The sequence below is a fragment of the Chlorocebus sabaeus genome, chromosome X, assembly GCF_047675955.1.
Source record: "Chlorocebus sabaeus isolate Y175 chromosome X, mChlSab1.0.hap1, whole genome shotgun sequence".
NCBI classification, from domain to species: domain Eukaryota; kingdom Metazoa; phylum Chordata; class Mammalia; order Primates; family Cercopithecidae; genus Chlorocebus; species Chlorocebus sabaeus.
This window is the reverse complement of record NC_132933.1, coordinates 16,246,650-16,270,039: the sequence shown is the minus strand read 5'-3', so window position 1 is coordinate 16,270,039 and position 23,390 is coordinate 16,246,650. Positions and strand designations below refer to the sequence as shown.

General features: G+C 39.0%; 1 protein-coding gene across 2 annotated transcripts in view; it reads left to right on the top strand.

Moving 5' to 3' along the window:
* F9 (coagulation factor IX) overlaps window positions 1-22,822 on the top strand; it is a 31,412-nt gene extending 8,590 nt beyond the window's left edge. The window contains exons 4-8 of one of the 2 annotated variants that reach the window (XM_007992840.3): window positions 2,128-2,241; window positions 9,396-9,524; window positions 12,089-12,291; window positions 21,498-21,612; window positions 22,275-22,822. In XM_007992840.3, the coding sequence (XP_007991031.1) occupies window positions 2,128-2,241; window positions 9,396-9,524; window positions 12,089-12,291; window positions 21,498-21,612; window positions 22,275-22,822 (1,109 nt within the window). The remainder of the gene's footprint in view (window positions 1-2,127; window positions 2,242-9,395; window positions 9,525-12,088; window positions 12,292-21,497; window positions 21,613-22,274) is intronic. The other variant, XM_037988872.2, reaches the window with a different exon arrangement.
* Window positions 22,823-23,390: the final 568 nt, after the last annotated feature.

Sequence of the window (23,390 nt, the reverse complement as noted above, 5' to 3'; positions counted from 1 at the left end):
AATAGAACAACAAAAACAAGAACAAAAAAGAAACAAACTCCCTGCCTCTTTTCACTTGCAGTTGAGATTCCTAACCACTACAAAATTAGCCTATGTTTCTTCTCGCACATAGTAGAAACCCAGGCTTCTCACTGCTGTGTTATTCTGTACCATCAACTCACCACATAGAGAGCCTGGTTGAAGAAGAATGATTGTAGAACCACATTGCTAGCATCCGTCAAGGACTTTCCAGTTTACAAAAGGCCTATCACATTTAACCCTCACACCATCCTTGTGACCAAAGCATTAGTAACTCCATTTCACAGGAGAGTAAACTGAAGCTTAGAGAAGTTAAAAGAACTGCCAAAGGTCACCTAGTTGGGGAGTCATGAAGCCTGGAAGAGAAACCAAATTCTCTACTACTCAACCCCTTGCTTTCACTATTACACCTCACGGCCTTCAAATCTAAATGCAGTTACTCATTAAACAGGAACCTGGTAGTCTTAAACAGGAATCTCTCAGTTGGTAAGGTCTTGTCTCTTGTTGTATTTGACCCCAACTGTCTATGGCTTTGCCTGAACCCAAAGTACACACAGACAAGAACCCAAAGGAGAACCAAATGTGGGATAAAATGACACTCATTTTAGCGACATGTCTCGGCAAATGAGTTCCTGTGTAGCTGGCTGAAAGCCCAGACCCTTTCAGTAAAACATCCTGAATAATTCACATTTGTTGGTCTATAATATAAAGGGCAAATGTAGCTCATTTTTAGGCCAGTTCTGAACATCAATAATAATAAACCAGAGATAACAGATTTTGTTTTCATAGAATTGGAACAAATTGGAGTATCTGTGCAAAAGCATATCAGATCTAGGGGCAAAGGGGACAAGGTCTAATTTTTACAGCAAGCCAATTTTCCAGGGAGGGACTATTTATGATAAAGGGATATTAGTCTCTTAGTCAACAGAACCTGGATACACACTTCTGACAGAGAAGAGGGAGAACAGGCAGGAATCTACACACCACATATCAAGGAGATTTGCTCTAAAATATGACTGATAATTAGAAATTTCTCAGTTTCCCCCTTTTCCCTCATTCTTTGATTCTTATTGTTATCTTTATTTCTTACTCCTTTGTTTCTCATATATTGAGTCTTACAGATCAAGCTCCCATTTTTTTCTTCAGGGATATTTTTCTAGTACAAAGTGCCTACCATCTCCCTTCTGGTTCTATTCATCATTCTCTCCCGAAGCTCCTTTAGAAGTGTGGATTAAGGCAGAGCACTAAGAAACCAGACTTAAAGGTTCCCTTCTCATTCTGACTTTTCTCCTTTCGCCTATTCCTTCCTCCTGTTTTCTTACCATCGGTGTCTTCAAAGACTTTCAAGTACACAGTAAATGTAGAAACTTCAAGAAAGGCATAATGAAAACATAACCAATGCATACATAAATAAAGCACACTGTGGAATCTTTTTAAATTCTGTATGATATATCGAATGCTGTCTCTCACATTACCTAGACTATTTGAAACCTAATTTATAGAACATAGACTATCTTTAAGCAGTAACAGATGCTTCTGATATCTTTTCTATTGTCTTGAACTATTACTGCATATGATACATCAAAGTTAAGTGACAATACAAGAAAGCAGATTCATTTGCTCCATGCCTAGGCTGTCAGTTCCTAAAGTGGAAACACCATATATTATCTAGCTCAGTTTGCTCTACAAGACCTGCAATAGAGCCTTGTGTGACATAGAGATAATATTTGTTGAAGCAATTAAATTTGACTTGGAATTAACTCTGCCATCATTCTACAAGGAAGGATTGAAAATCCTCACCCTGTTCTGATATAGTACATTTCTATACAAAAACGTCCTTCTCCATCTTCCCTTGCATTGCATAAACTATGTACATGCCTTCCTCAGGGCACTTTCCTAGGACAGTGTCAGCCTAAGGATCTTTGTTTGGGTGGCTTTTAGAAACTCAGGAAGACAGGAGCATCATATGCCTATAGGCAGCTGGCTTCCAGGTCAGTAGTTTTGCTCTGACCCTAAAATCAGACTCCCATCCCAATGGATATCTACAGGGGAGGACTGGGCATTCTAAGCAGTTTATGTGCCAATTCAATTTCTTAACCTATCTCAAAGATGGAGATCAGTGTGAGTCCAATCCATGTTTAAATGGTGGCAGTTGCAAGGATGACATTAATTCCTATGAATGTTGGTGTCCATTTGGATTTGAAGGAAAGAACTGTGAATTAGGTAAGTAACTATTTTTTGACTACTCATGGTTCAAAGTTTCCCTCTGAAACAAGTTGAAACTGGAAAATGCAATATTCGTGTATCATAATTTTTCTTAAAAACGTACTTTCAAACGCTCATAAACATTTCATTTATAGTTATGGTTTTCAGGATATGAGTTGGAGAAGCTATATTAAAATCAATAACAATATTTGGTAACTAATATTAAGTGATAATGATGTTCTACTCACTTATTAATCCTTAATACAACCATATGTGGTTAGTGTTATCATTATCCCCATTCTATGTAGATGAGAAAACTGCAACTCTAACATCCAAAAATTACAGAGGCATAAATGGTTTAGACAGGACTTAAACTTCAGTGTGACCAAAACCCATGCTTCTAACTACTATATTTAAGACTCAGAGAAAACTGAACCCAGAAAATTGAAATCATGATTAAATTGCTATCAACGTAGGTAGTGAAAGTCAATTAAGTGCAGAACTGGAGTATGACTGGCCAATTATCCCATATATTAGGAATTCTCCACATGTACAAACCACTTCATATGCTAAATTTGTTGACAAAATTCAAAGCTCATTCCTGAATTTGACTATATTGATTACATCAAAAGTGTTACATCACAACCTTAGAATCCTTGTGTACCTTTTCTTCTCAAAGCCTAGACTGTTTCATTTTCCGAGGTTTCAGTAATTGGAGCAGTAAACCCATGTCCTTTACCTACTTGTTTATTACCTCCAGATGCAATATTACGGGTACTGTGATTGTGAAATGCACACAGTGCTAATGAGGAATTCACTTTCTACTCTGACACTCCAGAAGAATAGAGATGCAATCCTAAGGAAGAATTTAACACCACAGGCTACATGACTAAGGATAAAGAGTAGAAAATTAGCAGGACTCTATTAAGGCATTATAGCAATCCACGTGACAGATGAAAAAGGCATGAAATGAAATGAAATGTAGCAGCTACACTTGTCCTATTGAGATAGGGAAAAAGTCACCTGTAATGTTGTTCAGAAATCCTTTCAGTACTAAAAAGAAATTCATTGACCATCTTCCTTTGGGCTCAAAAATTTCTTAGAAGGTAAGAAAAGGAAAAGGTGACAGGGCAAAGACATTTGAAAAGAAAGAAAAGAATGAATGAACTTGCACACCTGCCTTGGACTCCCATTCCTTTAGGTTTCCATTGTGGGGACAAACTAATGCCTGCGTTACCGTTCTTGAGAGTGTGTTAATTGATTCAACATCTCTGAAGTGCTACTTTCATCTGAAAGGTTATAATTTGAAATTCAGATTTACCTGGATAAATTTGATCTTGCTATTGTGGAAACCTCTAGAAATCCTTGGAGTAGTTACTCATTATCAGCTTAAATAATATAACCGCTGGAGCTGAGAGAAGGAGTAACTCAATTAGTCTCAGTTACAACTGAAGGGCACATTGTGGTAAACTATAATTGAAAACATAAATATCTTTACCTAGTTTAAAAATAAAGATGCTTTAAAAGGAGAAAGGGAATAACCCTGAGGAATGTAAATAGAAGCACAAACTTTTACAACAGAGTTTACTACATGTGTGGCTATGTTACACACAGCAAAAATGCTAAGTCTACAACTGACACAACTTGGATACTCTCATGTTCCCATATTTTGGTTTGGTCAGGGCTGTGCAGTTGTACTGCAGCCACCACCACTCCTGGCCTCTAAGGTATATTGATCTGACCCACCAATCTGATCAAGTTTTAGAAAAATATTTTCAGCCCAGTTAGCTCACAAACAAAATGAGAATTCCCACAAATTGCTCTTTATCTCAGACAATAGAGGAAAGCAACAGCAAAAGCATAAACAAATTACCATTTCAGTTTGTTGCTTCCAGTTAAAGACTAATTTCAACAGCTACTAGATAGCAGAGTTTATGGGGCATCTCGGCCCCAAGTCTTTTGTCGTATGTGGTCTTGAAAAAAAGAAAGGAGATTTTCATCAATAAGTTTTTTTTGTTATCTTTTTCCCTTGTTCATCAGGCCCTTCACTGCAAGAGAGAGGTGTAAACATTCAGGGCATGCTTTCTAGTTAAAGAATATTAATTGGCTATTGGGTCCCTTAGGTTAGAATAAAGACCTCTGTATGATGTTCCCAGCTGTACATCAAATCCAAATATCTCTCAGATAAATGAAGGTCTGTAAGAATTTGGTCATTCCTGTCTCTTCTAAAGAGTAACAGAGGCATTTTCTCAGAATAAAGCAGAATGGAAAGAAAAAAATCACAAGCATGTAAACACCTTTTTCAATTTTCCAGCATGTCACAGACACTGCTGTCTTATTTACTACATATTTCTGAGGAGTGAAAAAAGGAACTATGTTGAGTTTAGCTGAAGCACAGCATATTTTGTGGTAAACTTGTTAAATAAAACATCTTTTGTCCAAGCTTTGGTTGTCATACCAGTGGATATATCAGGAAATATAAAGGCAGAATAAAATAAAGCAGAACATACTAACATTTGTAGTAGGCATGAAGGGAATTAGAAAGTGTTTGTGTTAACATGGAGGGAGAAAAACAGATGCTTTGAGATGTTCTTCAAAAGATATTCTAGGCACTGAGACCCCCTTCAGGACCAGAGAGAGTTCATACCTACCACAGTACCTGACATATAAATGCTCAGTAATTGATAAATGAGTCCCATTCTAACTGTTCCTTAGGCCCTGCTCTATGGAACTCTCTCCTGGAATTCCTTGTGCCATTATTTTATTTCTGGACTCTTCAGCCTTTTAGCTGAGGGCAAAAGATTGCTGATTAGGAAGCAATATTTCCCACCTCCTGCACAAAACAAGCCAAAGATCAACAGCAGCAGCAACATACTGGGCCCTAAAGGGCAATGACAAATGTGGATAATGATACAGAGTTCTGGTTACTTCTTAGCCAATGACACAGAATCACAATTGAGAAAACACAGAGTTTATTCATTCCCATTGTGCATGCCCTGGACAAACCGAGCTGCACCTTTCGTAATTTATCACAATCTCATATTGACGGAACACTTTCTACAGGTAATGTTTGATTTGGCTGAACACTTTAGCATTGCTTCGTAGCAACAAAATGATAGCTAGTAACAACAACAACAAAAAAGATCCAGGGGTATTACCATTGTTAGTGAGGAGAAAAGCCTTTAAATTAATTAATTAATTAATTAATAGGACCAAGTGCCATCTTTCTGGATCATGCCCTTAGTGGATTATTGGTAGCAAAGGTTAAAGCTCAAGCTGGTTCCTTTGTCCCCCCTGGCAAGAGTTGATTTGCCTCCCTTTATTTCCTGAAGTATCAGTAAGGACTAAGAGCTAATTATTACAGTTGGCTATGCTAGCACATGTAAAATAGAGTTTAAAAGTTTAGATTCGTCACTCAAAAATTCATATTCTCCAAAACCATACAGTCACTCTGTTAGCCTCTGTTCCCCCAGAAAAAAAAAAAGTCACAAGCTTATTTATTAACATGTGCAATCCCAGGGGGCAAGAGAAAAGAACTGAAGAGTGAGGCAGAAAGGAAAAGAAAGCCAATAAGAGGATGAGTTATCAAACTACTCGTATCTAACTGCAATTGATTGCTTAACTTCCTGGGACTGTCTCCAATAAGTCAAAGTGGTCTCAGGTTAGTCCACCTGAATGGGAAGAAGAGGTGAAAGAATTTGTCAGTATCTGTCTCTCATTGGTTACAAGTTCGACTTATGGGGAATTAACTCCCTCACATATCTTAGCTGGATATGCTTGGGTACCGAGAGGGTCATATGGCATCCATGCCTCAGCATTAACAGGGAAGCTTCAAGGCAAAAGACACCTAGTGCAGCTGTGAACCAAGGCAATTCAAGGATACACCCATAGGAGGTCGGTTGAAATCCACCCAGAGCTAATCACCACCATGCTGGAAAAAGACACAGGTGAAGCTGAGAGGAATGAAGGTAGTGCATAGGAGGTATCTAATGCAGTCACTCATCTTCAAACTTTTCATGTTATGATTGCACTGGCCACTGAGGATTTCTATTGCAAGTGTTACTGTTGTCAAACATGCACATAAAAGGAAAGGTGTCTTACATTGTTTATATTCCTGTGCTGCTCTAGAAACAGAAATAGGCTCAAGAGCAGAGCCTGTTTTTCTTAATTCGGCAGGTCTAAGCTAACAAGTCCTGAAACATGCTACTTCCTGTTATTGGTATTGCATAGGAGAAACAAAAGGAAAGCACAGTAATTAGAAAATACAAAACAAGATGGCAGGAATAAGCCAAATATATCAGGACACACAATTATTGTGAATTGGGGTTAAACTAATCTATTAATAGTGACAACTTTCAGTTTGGAGTTAAAAATTTAACTGTATACTGTTAACAAAATTGATACCTAAACTAAAATTACACTGGGAGGCTAAAATGAAGGGATGTGAAAAGAACTATCAGGTAAAAACTAACAAAAAGAAACTAGCAAAGCAATCTTAATATCAGACAAAATAGAATCCAAGAGGAAAATCATTTCAAAAGACAAGAGATATTTTTTATTAATAAGGGGAATTGCATAGGAGAGTAAAGAAAATGTGGGCCACTGGAATGCTTAGCACTAATGACATATTGGTCTTTGGTCTTCAGTTATCGTACAGGACCCTATTTCATTCTCTTATGTTTGATATGTAACCACCTCAGCCAGCTTCAAGTTGCTTTTTGGCCCTAATGGACTTACTAACGCTATAATTTCTTTTTTAAAAAATGTTTTATTTTAGGTTTAGGGGTACATGTGGTTACATAGATAAACATGTGTCACAGGGGTTTGTTGTACATATTACATGATGCAGATATTAAGCTCAGTACCCAACAGTGATCTTTTCTGCTCCTCTCCCTCATCCCACTCTGTCAAGTAGACCCCAGTATCTGTTGTTTCCTTCTTTGTGTTTATAAGTTCTTATCACTTAGCTCCCACTTACAAGTGAGAACATGCAGTATTTGATTTTTGTTCCTATGCTAGTTTGCTAAGGATGATAGCCTCCAGCTCCATTCATATTCCCACAAAAGACATAATCTCGTTCTTTTCTATGGCTGCATAATATTCCATGGTATATATGAACCACATTTTCTTTATCCAGTCTGCCATTGATGGGCATTTAGGTTGATTCCATGTCTGCTATCCTAACACTGTAATTTCTAAAGACTTCCAGGTTTTACTTTTATAGGTAACCTGTTAAACAGTCTAACTTGGGACGCCAAGCAATTTCTAGAATAACTAAGCAATAGAAATTACACTTCAATTCAGAAAGGCAGTATCTACATGAGATTACAGAATTGCTGTTGCTTTTTGTGTTCACTGAAAAAAAATTAGTAAAACTGTAACTTTCAGAAAAAATGCTTGTACATATAGAAAACCCAAAGCATCTAAACAATTAAAATAAATAAGTATAGAAAGGTTACTGGATACAGAGTCAACATACAAATATCAATTGCATGTCTATATACCAGCAATGATTCAAAAATGATTTTATAAAAGCATTAAAAATTAGATGCTTAGTAATAAATGTGAGAAAGATGTGCAAGAACTCTACATAAAAAATTATGAGACACTATTGAGAAAAATTAAGGCAAACCTAAATAAATAAATGAATAGGCAATGTTCATCAATTAAAGGATACAATATAGTATATATATCAAATATTTACTAATGGATTCAATGCAATACCAAAGTGCCCAGCAGGCTTTTTTTGGTGGGGGGAGGTCGGGCAGGATTCATAAGCTAATTCTAAAATGCATATGGAAATACAAAGACCCAAGTATAGCCAAGACAGTTTTGAGGAAGAATAAACTTGTACTACTTACACTACTAGATGTCAAGACTTATTATCAAGTTACATTTATTAAGACAGTGTGGTACTGACACAAGGATAGACAAATAGATGAGTGAAACACAATAGAGTGCTCAGAAGCACACCTGTACTTATATAGAGGCTTGATTTATGATAGAGGTGCCAGTGCAGTAGAGAAGGGAATTGTTGATGTTTTCAATAAAAAGTGATAGGTCAATTAGATATTCATATGGCATGAAGTATAAAACAATAACATTTTATATTCATAACTTGCAGAAAGTAAAAATTTCTTAAAATACAAAAAGTGATCACCATAAAGGAAAAGATTGATAAACTGGACTATATTAAAACTAAGAACTCCTGTTCAGCAAAAGACACTACCTCGACTGAAAAGACCAGTCACAGGCTGAGACAAGATATCTGCAATACAGACACCTAATAACTGAACCCCATACAGTGATGGTGGGAATTTAAGTTCGTACAATCATTTTAGAAAATTGCTTGGCAGTATCTACTAGATCTGAACATCTGATCCAGTAATTTCACTCATAATTATAAGCCAGTAAAAAGGCATGTTTATGTCACCAAAAGATACATACAAGAATGTTCATTACACTATTATACCTAACAGCCAAAAACTGGAAACAAACCAAATATCCATTAACAGTAGAACGAATAAATAAAAGCTGTAATAGTAATACAATGGAATACTACACAGCAATGTATACTGCTACACAAAACATGGATTAATCTCATAGACAAAATGTTAAATGAAAGACGCAGACGAGTACATATTGTGAACTTCTGTTTATAGTTCAAGAGCTGGCAAGAACTGTTTACTGTGTTAGAAGTCCAGGTGATGGTAACCTATAAAAAGGAAAAAGGGCGGAATGATTGGGAGGGGGCATCTTCTGGGGTATTGATAATGTGCTATGTATTGGTCAGTTTAGTGTTTAAATAGGCTCATTTACTTCGTGAAAACTTATACTAAAATTTTGTGTATTTTTTGAATGTATGTTATACATTAATAAATAGGGTTTTTAAACCTGTAGTCCATGATTTAGTGAAAGTAGAATATCCAAACAGTTAGTTTTAAACCAATCCATTATAGTGCTACCACCATTTTTATGCCTTATTGAGAAGTTTATTTTACCTTTCTTTCCACTCTTAGTTCAAGGCTCCAAAATTTCTCTCCCCAATGTACATTGGGGGCAACATGAATGCCCCCAACATATATTTGACCCATACACGAGTCAATATTTCCATGTACTTTTTAGAAATGCGTGTTAAATTATGCTGTTACTGTCTATTTTGCTTCTTTTAGATGTAACATGTAACATTAAGAATGGCAGATGCAAGCAGTTTTGTAAAAATACTGCTGATAACAAGGTGGTTTGCTCCTGTACCGAGGGATATCGACTTGCAGAGAACCAGAAGTCCTGTGAACCAGCAGGTCATAATCCAAATAAGAGTTTTTAAAGAAAATCTGTATCTGAGCCTTCAACATTTTAACAAACCTACATAATTTTAATTCCTACTTGAATCTGCTTCCTTTTGAAATCATAGAAAAGATCAGTAGCTTGAATTAGACCAATTAATTTTCTAGATTGCATCATATTTTAAACTATGTAATCATCTACAACCTGAATTCTTTTCTGTGTCCAATTTGTCCAATTTTTTCTCTAACATTTATATCACAAAGCAATTAATCTGTGTGATTTCTGCATATATATTTGTAATTCATCAAGTCAAATCAATGTAGTAATACTATATCATAAAATAGACACAAATAATTGAGTGGATAGGCTTCTAGTACAAGGACAGTAAGTCTGAAGCACGATTCCATCTGGGCTGGCTAGTTTACTCTGAGAAAGTGATTTTTTATTGTTGGGTCTGAAGCTGAGTTTACACACTTGGTGTCAGAATGATTCCGGCAATGAACTGTTTTAAGTTCTGCTAGGCTGGTCAGCACAATCTATATGGCTGTGAACAAAGCAATGTTTCCCAGTCATATCATCCATGCCACCATTTTAACAGCTGATTAGTGTATTCAGAACACTCCATGTTCGTATGGCTCTTATCTAAAGATGAAAGCAGTAGACACTTTTATGTTTTGAAAAATTTAGGCTCTTCAGGGTCAATTATATTTGATAAATGAGGGGCTTTTTTTGAAGCAAACTAGATATAATTTCTTTTGCATTTCTAAAGCCTAATAGCTTATTAAATTGGTACATTAAATCGTGCACCATTTCTCTGTAACTGGTTCCAGTACCTATCTCAGCACTATACCAGGCAGAGGAAATTAAAGAAAGAACCAGTGCGAGACCAGCTTGGTCGGGGAGACCCTAACCCAGTGGCACTAGAGGAATTAAAGACACGCACACAGAAATAGAGTATGGAGTGGGAAATCAGGGGTCTCACAGCCTTCAGAGTTACGAGCCCTGAACAGAGATCTACCCGCATATTTATTGACAGCAAGTTGGTCATAAGACTTACTAAAACTATTCCTTATGGGAAATAAAGGGATGGGTCTGGCTAGTTAACTGCAGCAAAAATGTGTCTTTAAGGCACAGATCACTCATGCTATTGTTTGTGGTTTAAGAACACCTTTCAGTAGTTTTCCACCCTGGGTGGGCCAGGTGTTCCTTGCTGTCATTCTGGTAAACCTACAACCTTCCAGCGTGGGCGTCAAGGCCATCACGAGCATGTCACAGTGCTGCAGAGATTTTGTTTATGGCCAGTTTTGGGGCCAGTTTATGGCCAGATTTGGAGGCCTATTCCCAATAAACCAGAAGGCAGGAATATATATCCTGCAACTAAAATGAAGAATCTCTAAGGCTTCGGGGCCTGCCCACTTGTCCTTCTGCCTGGTTCTTCACATATGCTGTCTCAAAGCTAGTCTACCTTGAGAGGAGCATGAATATGTGTGTGGGTGTGTGTCTGTGTGTGTATATTTTAACCTTAAAAACCTAACTTCCAGTATAGACAGATGGCATAGTAGCTAAACCCTTACAAGCTCTTCTATGCTATAAAAGAGAAACAGAATTGAGAACCACCTCCAACTATTAAGTGTTATATTTGAATATAGCCTTAGCTTTAGCAGAACAAGTAGGCCAAACTTAAAATAAGCTTTTCTGCCTTTTCAACGATAATGGTCCCTTTTCTGTAGCCATTGTTGATCGTGTACATTTATACATAAGTATTTTGAACTAATTTCCTGGTTTCTCAACCACTTGCTGTCTTCACGATACTTTGTCGCAGCTGGTTGCTATAGAAATGTCTGTTACAAGGAATGTGGCTTGAAGGAAAGTGAGAAATGAAAATGAAATCTGAAGTGACTTTGTTTGACTACAAATTCCCATTCTGGTAGTCCCCAGTGTATCAATACATTATTTTTCTTCAGAAAATAAACGAACCCAAGGAAAAATGGTGGGCAGGTGCTGGTGAATATGACTGTGATAATTACATTAGCAATCTCTTTGGCTAATATTTGAAACCCAGGTAATTGAATCACAATGATCTCTCCCCAGAAAATATGTAAAATGCACCTTGGAATCTAGAAGGCATTTTAGTCTGCAAAAGAAACCTTCTTAATGATAAGCAGCAGAAGTCCCATTTACCAAATTAGAAAGTTAAAGTTACAAAGCGTCAATCATCAGACTTCCATTCAGGGATGGCAACTGGGAGTAAGACTTTTAGTAAAGAAACTAAACAGAAAGTCATTAGACTCTATAAAAGTCTTACCAAATTTGATTCTGGAACACCTATTCTATTTCCGTAAAGATGATGAATTCCAGAGCCAAGTGTTCTTTTCATGAAGGATTTGAAAACTGTCCATGAAAATAATGCAATCAGCCTTTTAGCTTGAGATTCTATTCACTGATTAGATTTTTTTAAATACTGATAGGCCTGCTTCTCAGAAGTGACAAGGATGGGCCTCAATCTCAATTTTTGTAATACATGTTCCATTTGCCAATGAGAAATATCAGATTACTAATTTTTCTTCTGTTTTTCTAGTGCCATTTCCATGTGGAAGAGTTTCTGTTTCACAAACTTCTACGCTCACCCGTGCTGAGACTGTTTTTCCTGATGTGGAATATGTAAATTCTACTGAAGCTGAAACCATTTTGGATAACATCACTCAAAGCACCCAATCATTTAATGACTTCACTCGGGTTGTTGGTGGAGAAGATGCCAAACCAGGTCAATTCCCTTGGCAGGTACTTTATACTGATGGTGTGTCAAAACTGGAACTCAGCTGGCAAGACACAGGCCAAGTGGGAGACTGAGATTATTTTATTAGACAGCCCTATTGGGATGTGAGAAGTATTTAGGTAAGTTTCAGCACTAACCAATGTGAGAAAGCCGCCAGGGATGAGCAGCTGGTGAAAGAGAGGCCCAAATCAGCTACTCTACAGGTCAGGAAGAATTTGGCATTAAGGAAATGCATAGCATGATTCCAGACAGGCAACTGGTCAACGACATGAAATCTGGAAGAAAGGTCACAGGGTACTTCAGCCTCAGCCCTTGCAAAAACTGGTGAGAGTTGGAAAGTCTTTAGGCCAAGAAAAATTTGATTATTTAAAAGGGGGTAAAGAAAGGGACTCAAGGAGGAAGGATTAAGGCAAGAACTAGGTTCCAAGAAACAGCGTCAGAGAGTGTCTTGGTCTACAGCTATAGTTCTCGTGGTAGCATCAGAATCACCTGGGAATATGGAAATGCAAATTCTCCTACCCCCACCCTAGACCTACCAAATCAGAATATCTAGGGGGTGGGGCCCAGCAATCTGTGTGCAAACAAGCACTACAGGTGATTTTGATGCACTTTATAGTTCGAAAACTAGGCCAGGTGCAGTGGCTTATGCCAGTAATCCCAGAACTTTGGGAGACTGAGACGGGAGAATCGCTTAAGCCCAGGAGTTTGAGACCAGCCTGGGCACCATGGTGAAACTCTATCTCTATAAAAAAATATATGTAAAAATTAGGTAGGTGTGATGACTCCCACCTGTGCTCCCAGCTATTCAGGAGGCTGAAGTGGGAGAATCACCTGATCCTGGAAAGTTGAGGCTGCAGTCAAACATGATCACACCACAGCACTTCAGCCTGGGTGACAGAGTAAGACCCTATCTCAAAAAAACGGAAAAACAAAAACACTGGCCCAAAGGAAATGAACTTGTTACAGAAGCCAGGGTTCAAAACACCAAATAATGGACTTCTTTTACCTAGTCCTTCCAGTGTGCTCTGCAGACATTTCTCCAAGTGTGGTCTGCAAACAACCTACATATGTAGAATTACCTATGCACATTTTTCATTTAACAACCACGAGCTACATTTGTAGCAAAATCTGGGTTGTAACTTAGCCTACAGCTAAAGCCTAAGAGATTCCATCTGTGAGAAGGAATAACCCACCTCTTTGGCCCCCCTCCCCAGGCAGGAAGCCAGGATGGTCCTTATATAAAGTTGTGCTGTCCAATAGGTAACCACTAGCCATATATGGCTATTTAAATTTAAATTACCTACAATTAAGTGAAATTAAAAATTCAGTTCCTCAATTGCACCTGCCAAATTTTAAGTGCATAAAAGCCACATGTGGGTACTAACTACTGTATTGCAGAGTGCAAGTGGAGATAGAACATGGTATTACTGCGGAAATTTCTATTGGATAGCACTTATAATCGTTTAGTCTAACTTAAAACTCCCTAGTTGCCACAGTCATGATTTGGTAGTAATTTCACGGATTTCTCTACTGAGGTTTGAATCTCTGCCATTAGAGACTGATAATTTTAAAGACTGCAATGATCAAACTGGTAACAATTTAAGCCAGAATCAGGTAAATGTCCTGAGTTTTAACAGCACTGGAATTTTTCTGGGACTAGCTGTGTATCTATTCAGGATTCTTGAGAATGCCTGCCATTTTCCAACATAATGGATGTAAAGTATTACACATATACCTGGGGACGGGGCAGTAGGTATAATTGCACAAGCATTGTGGAGAATGGTATCAAAGAGTGGCAGAACATCACAAGCAAGGTTTTCCCTTTCTTTTACCTTTGCTTTTTAAAAAGACAATATTTGCTGGACCTGATCTTATAGCCCATAAATGGGACACTGTACGTTCCTTTTTACCTCCTCTGTTTCTACTTAAATGCATCCTATGAGGGCTGCTTCCCTTACCCACCATAACCCCTTCCTTCACTCATCCATATCTTTGCTCTTCTTCACAATTCCGTAATATTGACCTTCTTTATGAACCTTTCCTGGAACAACCCCTCTTGAGTGCAAGCACTCTTATTATGCCTTCAATGTATTTAATATCCATGTATCTAATTCTCTCTAATTTTGTCATTTGCGTTCTCATGTATTTTCATTCATTATGTGTCCAACTTCCATGGATAACATGGTTACAAAAAAAGATCCTACTTTATGACAATTATCTTCCTTGGGTTTTTGAGACATAGAACAGTGCTTACCGTGGGGGACCCAAGAACCCCGGAAAATATATTAGCTAAGAAGATAACTTCCGTTTTTAAAAGTCCAAGATTAAAAAAAAAAAATGTATGCTTTGTGAGTTTAGCATTGTCTCCTTGTCATTCCAGAAATGAAATGGCAAATACATTTAAATCAGAACTAAAAAGGGGAACAGGGTATAAAGGCTCAGTTCAGTCACATAATTTCACTTTCTCACCCACCCTCTTTAAACCAGATGTTTGCCAATGTGTTAACAATGCAGATCTTTCCTGAAAGAAAGTTTAGTAACTCAAGCAGACACTTTATTTTCTTTTCAAGCAGAAAAGACTATGAAATGGTGGTTGTGGTTGTTCTGGGAGGGAGAAGATATAAATGATACACATCATTTCAAATTATGTCATGACCTTCTCACTGCACACTTAGTTATTGTCCCTGTTGTCTTTTTGCTCTCAAGCCTAGCTAAGATCATTTGGAATGTTCAAGACCACTCATACATGCATGTGCACACATGCACGTGCACATATGTTCACTCCCTATTTCACCCATATGAACTAAGATTACTGACCTGGACAGATTCAAAGCACTAACTTTTATTCTCTTCCAAAGGCAAGAAGCTGAGCTACTTTCCAGAATAGTTGTGAAAGACCCCGTCATACTTCTGCATTGCTTCCTCCACACCACCTCCATCTAGTTCCTTATGAAAGGTTACTGGTTTTCAAAAATACGAGATAAATTGAGTGTATAAAAGTCATTTCTAGACAAAATGAAACAAACCAGAATCTCTCCTCATTTGTGGATGGGCCACCTCCACCATGTCATGGTTAATCTGCAGGAGGAAATACTAGATTTGATTGCAGGTCAGACTGCAGCAAACCTGCTGTGACTAAGGCATCAAGAGAAAGCAAGCAACAGCTGGGGCTTCAGTGGTGAAAACATTATATATCTAGCTTTGAAATATGAAATACTATTTAGCAGTGTCACCTAGAAAAGAGTGTTTCAAAATGCTGATGCTTCATAAGAACCTTTCTCTTCAGAGTGGTTTCTTTTATCTTTCAAATTAGCCAGGGTGAGAAATAAAGCGATCACTTGGTGAAGAAATCTCACAAAGAACAATATAGTTCACTTTCATCTGGAGTAACGAACAGATTGAACAAACTAGAAATGTTTAGTCTGTTAAAGAAAAGGTGAGCTGTTTGCAAGAGCCACAAGGGAAAGGGGAAGACAACTTCTTTGTGGACTTAAGGGTGAAAGTTGCAAGCGGGCAGGAAGATTCTGACCTCCATTAAGAAAGCCCTTCTCAACCAACAACCACTGTTGGTTGGTTGCGTAGGTTGGGCCGCGTTAGGAGCAAATGTTGATTGAACAAATGTTTGTCGGAATTGTTGACTTAAAGAGCTGTTCTGTCACTGGGGACAGCAGCGGCTGGATAGCCCCATTCAGGGAGAGGTCATTTGTTCACCTGGCGAGAGATCAGAGCAGGCTAAGGGACCGCTGGGATCCTGTCCGGCTTTGAGACCCTACAGAGCCATGTTCACCTAGCACGTATCCCGTCTGCGGTCGCGCTCCTTTCTTACCTTATTCCAGGGCTTTCACCTCAGCTTGCCAGGCTGGAGCCAAGGGCCAACGCAGCCGCGCCTTGCTCGCGACGGTAGCTTCCCAGGAGCCCCCCCCTACGGTTCCGGAACGGCGCTGCCGGCCCCATTCTCTTTACTACCTCCTAAAGCCAAAGGCACTGGCGGGCGGGCCAACTTCTAAAGTCGCGCGAGATTAGAAGGTCTAAGATAGGAACCGCGTGAGGCCAATGGAAGGAGGTACTTCAGTTTCCCTCCAGATGCCCAGCGATGGGCTCAGAGCTCCTTGAGAACTCGGGAAAGGAAGCAGGGTCTCTGAAGAAATACTTCAGGAGTAGAAAGAGGAAGCTAGAGGGTTAAAGGCACTACACAGGAACAGAAATGAGTTTTTTTTAGAGTAAGTATATGTCTAGAGGTGTAGTAAGCTAAAACAAATCTTGAATTGCATACCGCTACGTAGGGAAAAAATGAAAGCCTTTGAACATTAGTGAAAAAAGGGAAACTGTAACGCCTGTATTACTAGATAGCTTTCATCAACAACTCAAAAGCGAGAGATTTGAAGAAGCAAAAAGGTTTAATTTGGTTTGGATCCCATGGCCATGACCCTGCCAGCCGACAATTCTAGGCATGTGCAAACTGGCCCCCAAAATCCCTGCCACGTTTCCAAAGAACTATTTGGACCTTTATATGAAGTACCTGGTTTTTCCATTTTCTGTTTTACCATAGGCCTCAGTTCGGTGTGTGGCATACAGTCTTCAAATATTTAACAATTTGAAGATGATTCTATCAGATTAAAAAAAAAAGAATACAATGGAAGCCAAGTGATTAAGCTTTCCTTATGCTCATATTAAGTTGTAGCATATGCATTTACCGATGGTTAACCGTATGAACCTACAGAAAATGTCCAGGGAAACGGTCTATTTCTTATTCTATTTTTGACCTAAAAAAAAATCTTTAAAATGTCTTAGCAGTTTCCCCTGTCTCCACTTCCCTCAGCTTTGGTCTGAAGCTACCCTGTACAGCTAGCTACAGAGATTCAATCCTTTCTGTTGGATTAGGACACATCCCAGTGGCAGATAGCATGCAAAGTTATTATATGTATGAATCAGAACTTGTTTTTCCTTAGGGGCCAGGATGTTGCACTAAGGTCTTAAGACTATAGCAATATCTTCACTTGAAAAAGGTAGCCCTCTATTATTCCTATCTCAGATGATAAAAATTCAATTAAGAGAAATAAGAACGTGACATATGTAACCTCACCTGGCTCTACAAAGCTAATCTGGACAGACATTTAAACAATTATCCTCTAAGATTATTTGATGAAATGCACTTCAATGACTAGTTAACCATTAAAAACCAAAGTGAGCATCCCATCTGTTCCCAGCCAAATGACCTAAAGCAAAGGACTAGGCAAGCCACATCTGTGGGCATAGCAAGCTGTACATCACAGACAAATGAATTTGCTTTGTATATGAGTGAGAGCAAACACTCTTTATTGTAAAGCTTGGGTGGGTAGGTAGGGAGAATAATGGTTTTGCTGAAATCACAGGGAATGGTTACGATGGAGTTAAAGGTCAGGAAGAGAACAAAAGGGTAAGAGCTGTTGTTCTGGGCTGGCATCATCAATGAAGAGCACAGATTCAGATGTGAATGTGTATTTTGTAGAAGCATGTGTGTGGTTGGTGTGTGTATATATGTGTGTCTGAAAGAGGGAAAACAGGCTCCCATTAGACTATGACTAACAAAAATGTTTGACAGATTATAACTCAGATGCCTTACTCAGAGCATATGCCTTCCCATTTTCCCCATTATTCCCCAAAATGATGTCTTAAAAAGTTCTTAAAAAGAACTTTTCCTTGACCGAGCAGACATCTCATACCCCAAATAGCTAATATTTTCATAGCTATGATCCTGAATGACCAAACATTCCAAAACCAAGTAGTTTGTAATATCTTTAAATGCAAATATATTTTAGGCCTTTTCCTTGGCAAGGATGTTTGGTCAGGGGTTGGCAAAAATAATGCTCTTCAGACTTAAAAGAACACAACCGTATTTCTTAGCCATCCACCAGAAAGTAGTAGAAGCTCCAGGAAACAAGTCTTTGTCAGCTACATCATAATCTCTCTGCCCAGGGGCTGTGGATGTCATTCATCCTGGCCTAACTAGCCTACTGGACTGAGAGATGTTCAATTTCCCCACTAATACACTAGCCAGAGGAGAAGCACCATGATATCATTGCATGTTAATTCTTAATTCCAATTGCTTAAACAGATATGTTCAGTTGTAACTATCATGACCAGTATATAACAGTGTTGGCCAAGTTTTATTGATGCTGAAAATCAATTGGAGTTACAGCCAGACACATGGTCTTATGACCAGCGTACTTACACAGGGCTTTGCACTCAGACAGATCATGCGTCTGGGGTTTACTGCTTTGCATTTTTGTTTTGTAACTGAAGTCTGATGAGCCAGCCAGAGCATGGGCTACCTAGGGACCTGAAACCCTGCAACCCCACTTCTCACCACCTCCCAGGGTGATTGCTCGACCCCCCACTCCCCTACCACCTGGTGCCTTAGCCAGCCCTGGCTCTCCCTCCAAACACCTGCCCAATGACCACTGCCACCCCATGGTGCCCAGACATACTCTCCCTCCTCATCCCTACCCAGCTACCACTGCCACTCCTCTCCCCCGGTGGGGACATGGGCATAGGTACAGGGAGAGTTAAGGTTGGTCAGGTGCACATGCCCTATGCTGTCTTGGAAGGTTGCTTGGCCATGTGGCATCTCTGGACCAAGAATGTGCCACAGCACATTTGGAGGGTGAAAGGTGGGGGCACACCCCTTGTCCACCTCCATTTCAGGCATGGAACACATCCTGGCAGGAAAGTTGAGTCCCTTGGGAATCACGTCTCCACCTTGATTGGCACAGTAGGCCAGTGACAAGGGAAGATTAACACGCCCTCCCCTGCTGGGATCCAGCATCCTGTGGCTGGCAGGCAGGGGATCCTAAGGACATGTGGGTGTTAAATTGTAGGGTGCACTTCCTGGATACCTTTTAGGGTCTGCACTGCCCCAGCAAATATCCCCATGCTAGAGGGAGCAAAATATTAAATGGTGAATTTAAAAAATGTAACATGGTGGGTTGCAAAAGAGACTACAGAGGAAAGAAAAAAGTTTTGTATTTTAGTATCTTCAATGGCACCTTTCTTCCTAGCTTTTGAACAAGGAGCGCCACATTTTTATTTCTCACTGAGCCCCACAAAGTATGTAGCCATTCCTGCTTGGAGTGAGGACTTTTAAAACATAAAGATTATCAAGTCTTGGAAATTCTGATTCAGTAGATATATACCAGGTCTCAAACTTAATTATGTAAAGAATATTCTGGAGGGCTTCATTTTACCCAGTCCCACCCACCAAATATTCTGGTAAATTAAGCTTGGATTAGCCCCCAGATCTGCATTTTATAAGGATGATTTTATAAGGATGATTAGCCCTCAGATGATTCTACTGCAACTGGTCCACAGACCATGCCTGGACTGAAATTGGGTGCTTAGGAGCACAAATTCTGGAGCCGGGCAGACTTGAGTTTGCTTCCTAGCTTTACCAACTGACCTCAGGGGAGTTAGCGTTTCTCTCTAAACTTTAGTTCATGCATCTATAAATATATTAATATCACATCATAAGGATATTATGTTGTATTAAATGTCTATAAACCCCACAATGATTAACCCAAAGTAAACCCTCAAATAAATGTTCAAAAAAATTAGGAAAATTGTTAAGTCTGGGTTGTATGCACACTGATGTTTTTTATATTATGTAGTTTTTTCTGTATTTTTACAACATTTCAGAATAAAAAGCAACAGCTAGGAGAAGAGGGAGATGGCCAGGCACAGTGGCTCATGCCTCCCAGCGCTTTGGGAGGCCAAGGCGGGCGAATCACGAAGTCAAGAGATCGAGACCATCTTGGCCAACATGGTGAAACCCCGTCTCTACTAAAAATACAAAAATTAACTGGGCGTGGTGGCATGCACCTGTAGTCCCAGCTACTCGGGAGACTGAGGCAGGAGAATTGCTTGAACCTGGGAGGCAGAGGTTGCAGTAAGCTGAGATCTCATCACTGCACTCCAGCCTGGTGACAGAACGAGACTCCGTCTTTAAAAAAAAAAAAAAAAAAAAAAAAAAAAAAAAAAGATAAGAGCAGGAGAGCCAGAGTATGAAAAAGGAAGTCAGAGCCCTTTAATGACTCAGCCCTTAGGTCTCCAGGTAGGAGGCTAGTGCTTCAGTGTCCAGGACACAGTAGGCGTTCTGTAAATTAAATTCAGGACAAAAAGAACATGCCCCAAGGACCATCTGATATCCACTTAAAGTGATGGACCACCTCCTTTCCCTTGTTTATGAATGGGTTTATGCCTAAGACTGCGTGCACTTTAATACAAGGGCAGTCGTTCAGAACTAGTCAGCGCCTGAAAAGGATTTACCAAATGTTGAGTGTGCCCTCTAGTGTTCACACTTCCCAGCTTTCTTCCTGTAAAGGTGGATCAAGGCACTTGCTTACAACTGGAACTGAAATCCTCCAAGTCGATCTAGACATTGAGATGGAGAAAATATTCACTGTCCACTGTAATTATGCAACGAATATCCAGTTGAAATGATGGACTGGCCTCTTATCTAACAATACTCAGGCTCAATGCATCACTCCTTTGTCCACTTTGCCCAAAATTCAACCACAGCTAAGTTGATATTTTAGGACAAAGGCAGCTTACCATCCAGCCAGAGGGGAGTAGAGTATGGTTAAGAGAGAGTGGAAAGAATGAATGAGCCCTGCTATTCCTCACTGCCTGCATGGCTATAAGCACAGTCCTTATGGAGGCCTTAGGTCTTGTTTCATAATATTCCAGTTTGGAAAGGGTTTGAAAAGACCTCCTAGAAAAATCAGTAGTTTTTCTTTTTCAAGTAACATGTAGCAAAACAATTTCATCATGTAGGCACAGGGAACACCCTAATAACTATTAATCTCAAGGAGTCAAGTCAGTGTGTTTCCTACTGTACCTGCTGTATCCCCATGAAGCAAATTTTGCCATCAGAGAAACTGACTCATGGGGAAAAAAAATCCAAGAACCTCAAATCACCAAAAGAAGCCATTCCTCAGATTTGCCTCAGCTTAAGCTTCCTTGTCTCTATGTGTTGCTTTCAATGCAGTTACATAAATGGCTTTTTTGTTTATGCACCGGAAACACTAATTCATCTGCAAAGCTCACATTTCCAGAAACTCCATTTCTGCCAGTACCTAGAAGCCAATATTTTGCCTATTCCTGTAACCAGCACGCATATTTTTTTTTTCTAGATCAAATATATTATGCAGTAAGAGTCTTAATTTTGTTTTCACAGGTCGTTTTGAATGGTAAAGTTGATGCATTCTGTGGAGGCTCTATCGTTAATGAAAAATGGGTTGTAACTGCTGCCCACTGTGTTGAAACTGATGCTAAAATTACAGTTGTCGCAGGTAAATAAAGAATAATAATCTGCAGCACCACTAGCTCTTTAATATGATTTGTACACCATATTTTACTAAAGTCTAATAAAATTGTTGCTGAATAAGTTGGGCTAAAGGCAGAAGGGTCATAATTTCAGAACCCAAGTTGCACCATCCTCCAACCCTCCGTAGTTCTTTTGATGTACCCATATTATCACTCCTTTCAGTGAGGTGCAATTAGTTATTGATGTAGTCATTTCCCTACCAGAAAGTCTTCCCAAAAACCAGTATCATGTCACTGATCCTTTTGTCTCTGGTGCTTGGCACAACCTGTAGCAGGTTCTTAGAAAACAAACATTTGAATTAATGGCCAAATGAATTTGTGCTCAAAAAAGGGGTCAGAATACTTGAAATTTGGAAAATCTAGGATAATTCATGACTAGTGGTTTCATTATCATCAATGAAAAGCTTATAATAGCATGAGTGAACAGAACCATCTCTATGATAGTACTGAATGGCTTTTTGGTCTGAAAAATATGCATTGGCTCTCATTACATTTAACCAAAATTATCACAAAAGAAGAATGAGATCTCTGACATTGTCAATTAGGTCAGTGATCCCGAGTAGACCCTTAGAAAATCTGTGTATGTGAAATACTGTTTGTGACTTAAAATGAAATTTATTTTTAATAGGTGAACATAACATTGAGGAGACAGAACATACAGAGCAAAAGCGAAATGTGATTCGAATTATTCCTCATCACAACTACAATGCAACTATTAATAAGTACAACCATGACATTGCCCTTCTGGAACTGGATGAACCCTTAGTGCTAAACAGCTATGTTACACCTATTTGCATTGCTGACAAGGAATACACGAACATCTTCCTCAAATTTGGATCTGGCTATGTGAGTGGCTGGGGAAGAGTCTTCAACAAAGGAAGATCAGCTTCAGTTCTTCAGTACCTTAGAGTTCCACTTGTTGACCGAGCCACATGTCTTCGATCTACAAAGTTCACCATCTATAACAACATGTTCTGTGCTGGCTTCCATGAAGGAGGTAGAGATTCATGTCAAGGAGATAGTGGGGGACCCCATGTTACTGAAGTGGAAGGGACCAGTTTCTTAACTGGAATTATTAGCTGGGGTGAAGAGTGTGCAATGAAAGGCAAATATGGAATATATACCAAGGTATCCCGGTATGTCAACTGGATTAAGGAAAAAACAAAGCTCACTTAATGAAAGATGGATTTCCAAGGTTAATTGATTGGCACTGAAAATTAACAGGGCCTCTCACTAATCACTTTCCCATCTCATTATATTTGAATATATACATTCTATGATTATTGCTTTTTCTCTTTACAGGGAAAATTTCATGTTTTACCTGAGCAAATTGATTAGAAAATGGAATCACTAGAGGAATATAATGTGCTAGGAAATTATAGCCATTTCTAAGGGCCCAGCCCTTGACAAAATTGTGAAGTGAAATGCTCCACTCTGTCCCTCAGATACTATGGTTCTCCACTATGGCAACTAACTCATCTGATTTTCCCTCCTTAGCAGCATTCCATCTTCCCGATCTTCTTTGCTTCTCCAACCAGAACATCAATGTTTATTAGTTCTGTATACAGTACAGGATCTTTGGTCTACTCTATCACAAGACCAGTACCACATTCATGAAGAAAGAACACAGGAGTAGCTGAGAGGCTAAAACTCATCAAATACACTACTCCTTTTCCTCTATCCTATTCCTAAATCTTCTACCTTTTCCAAATCCCAATCCCCAAATCAGTTTTTATCTTTCTTA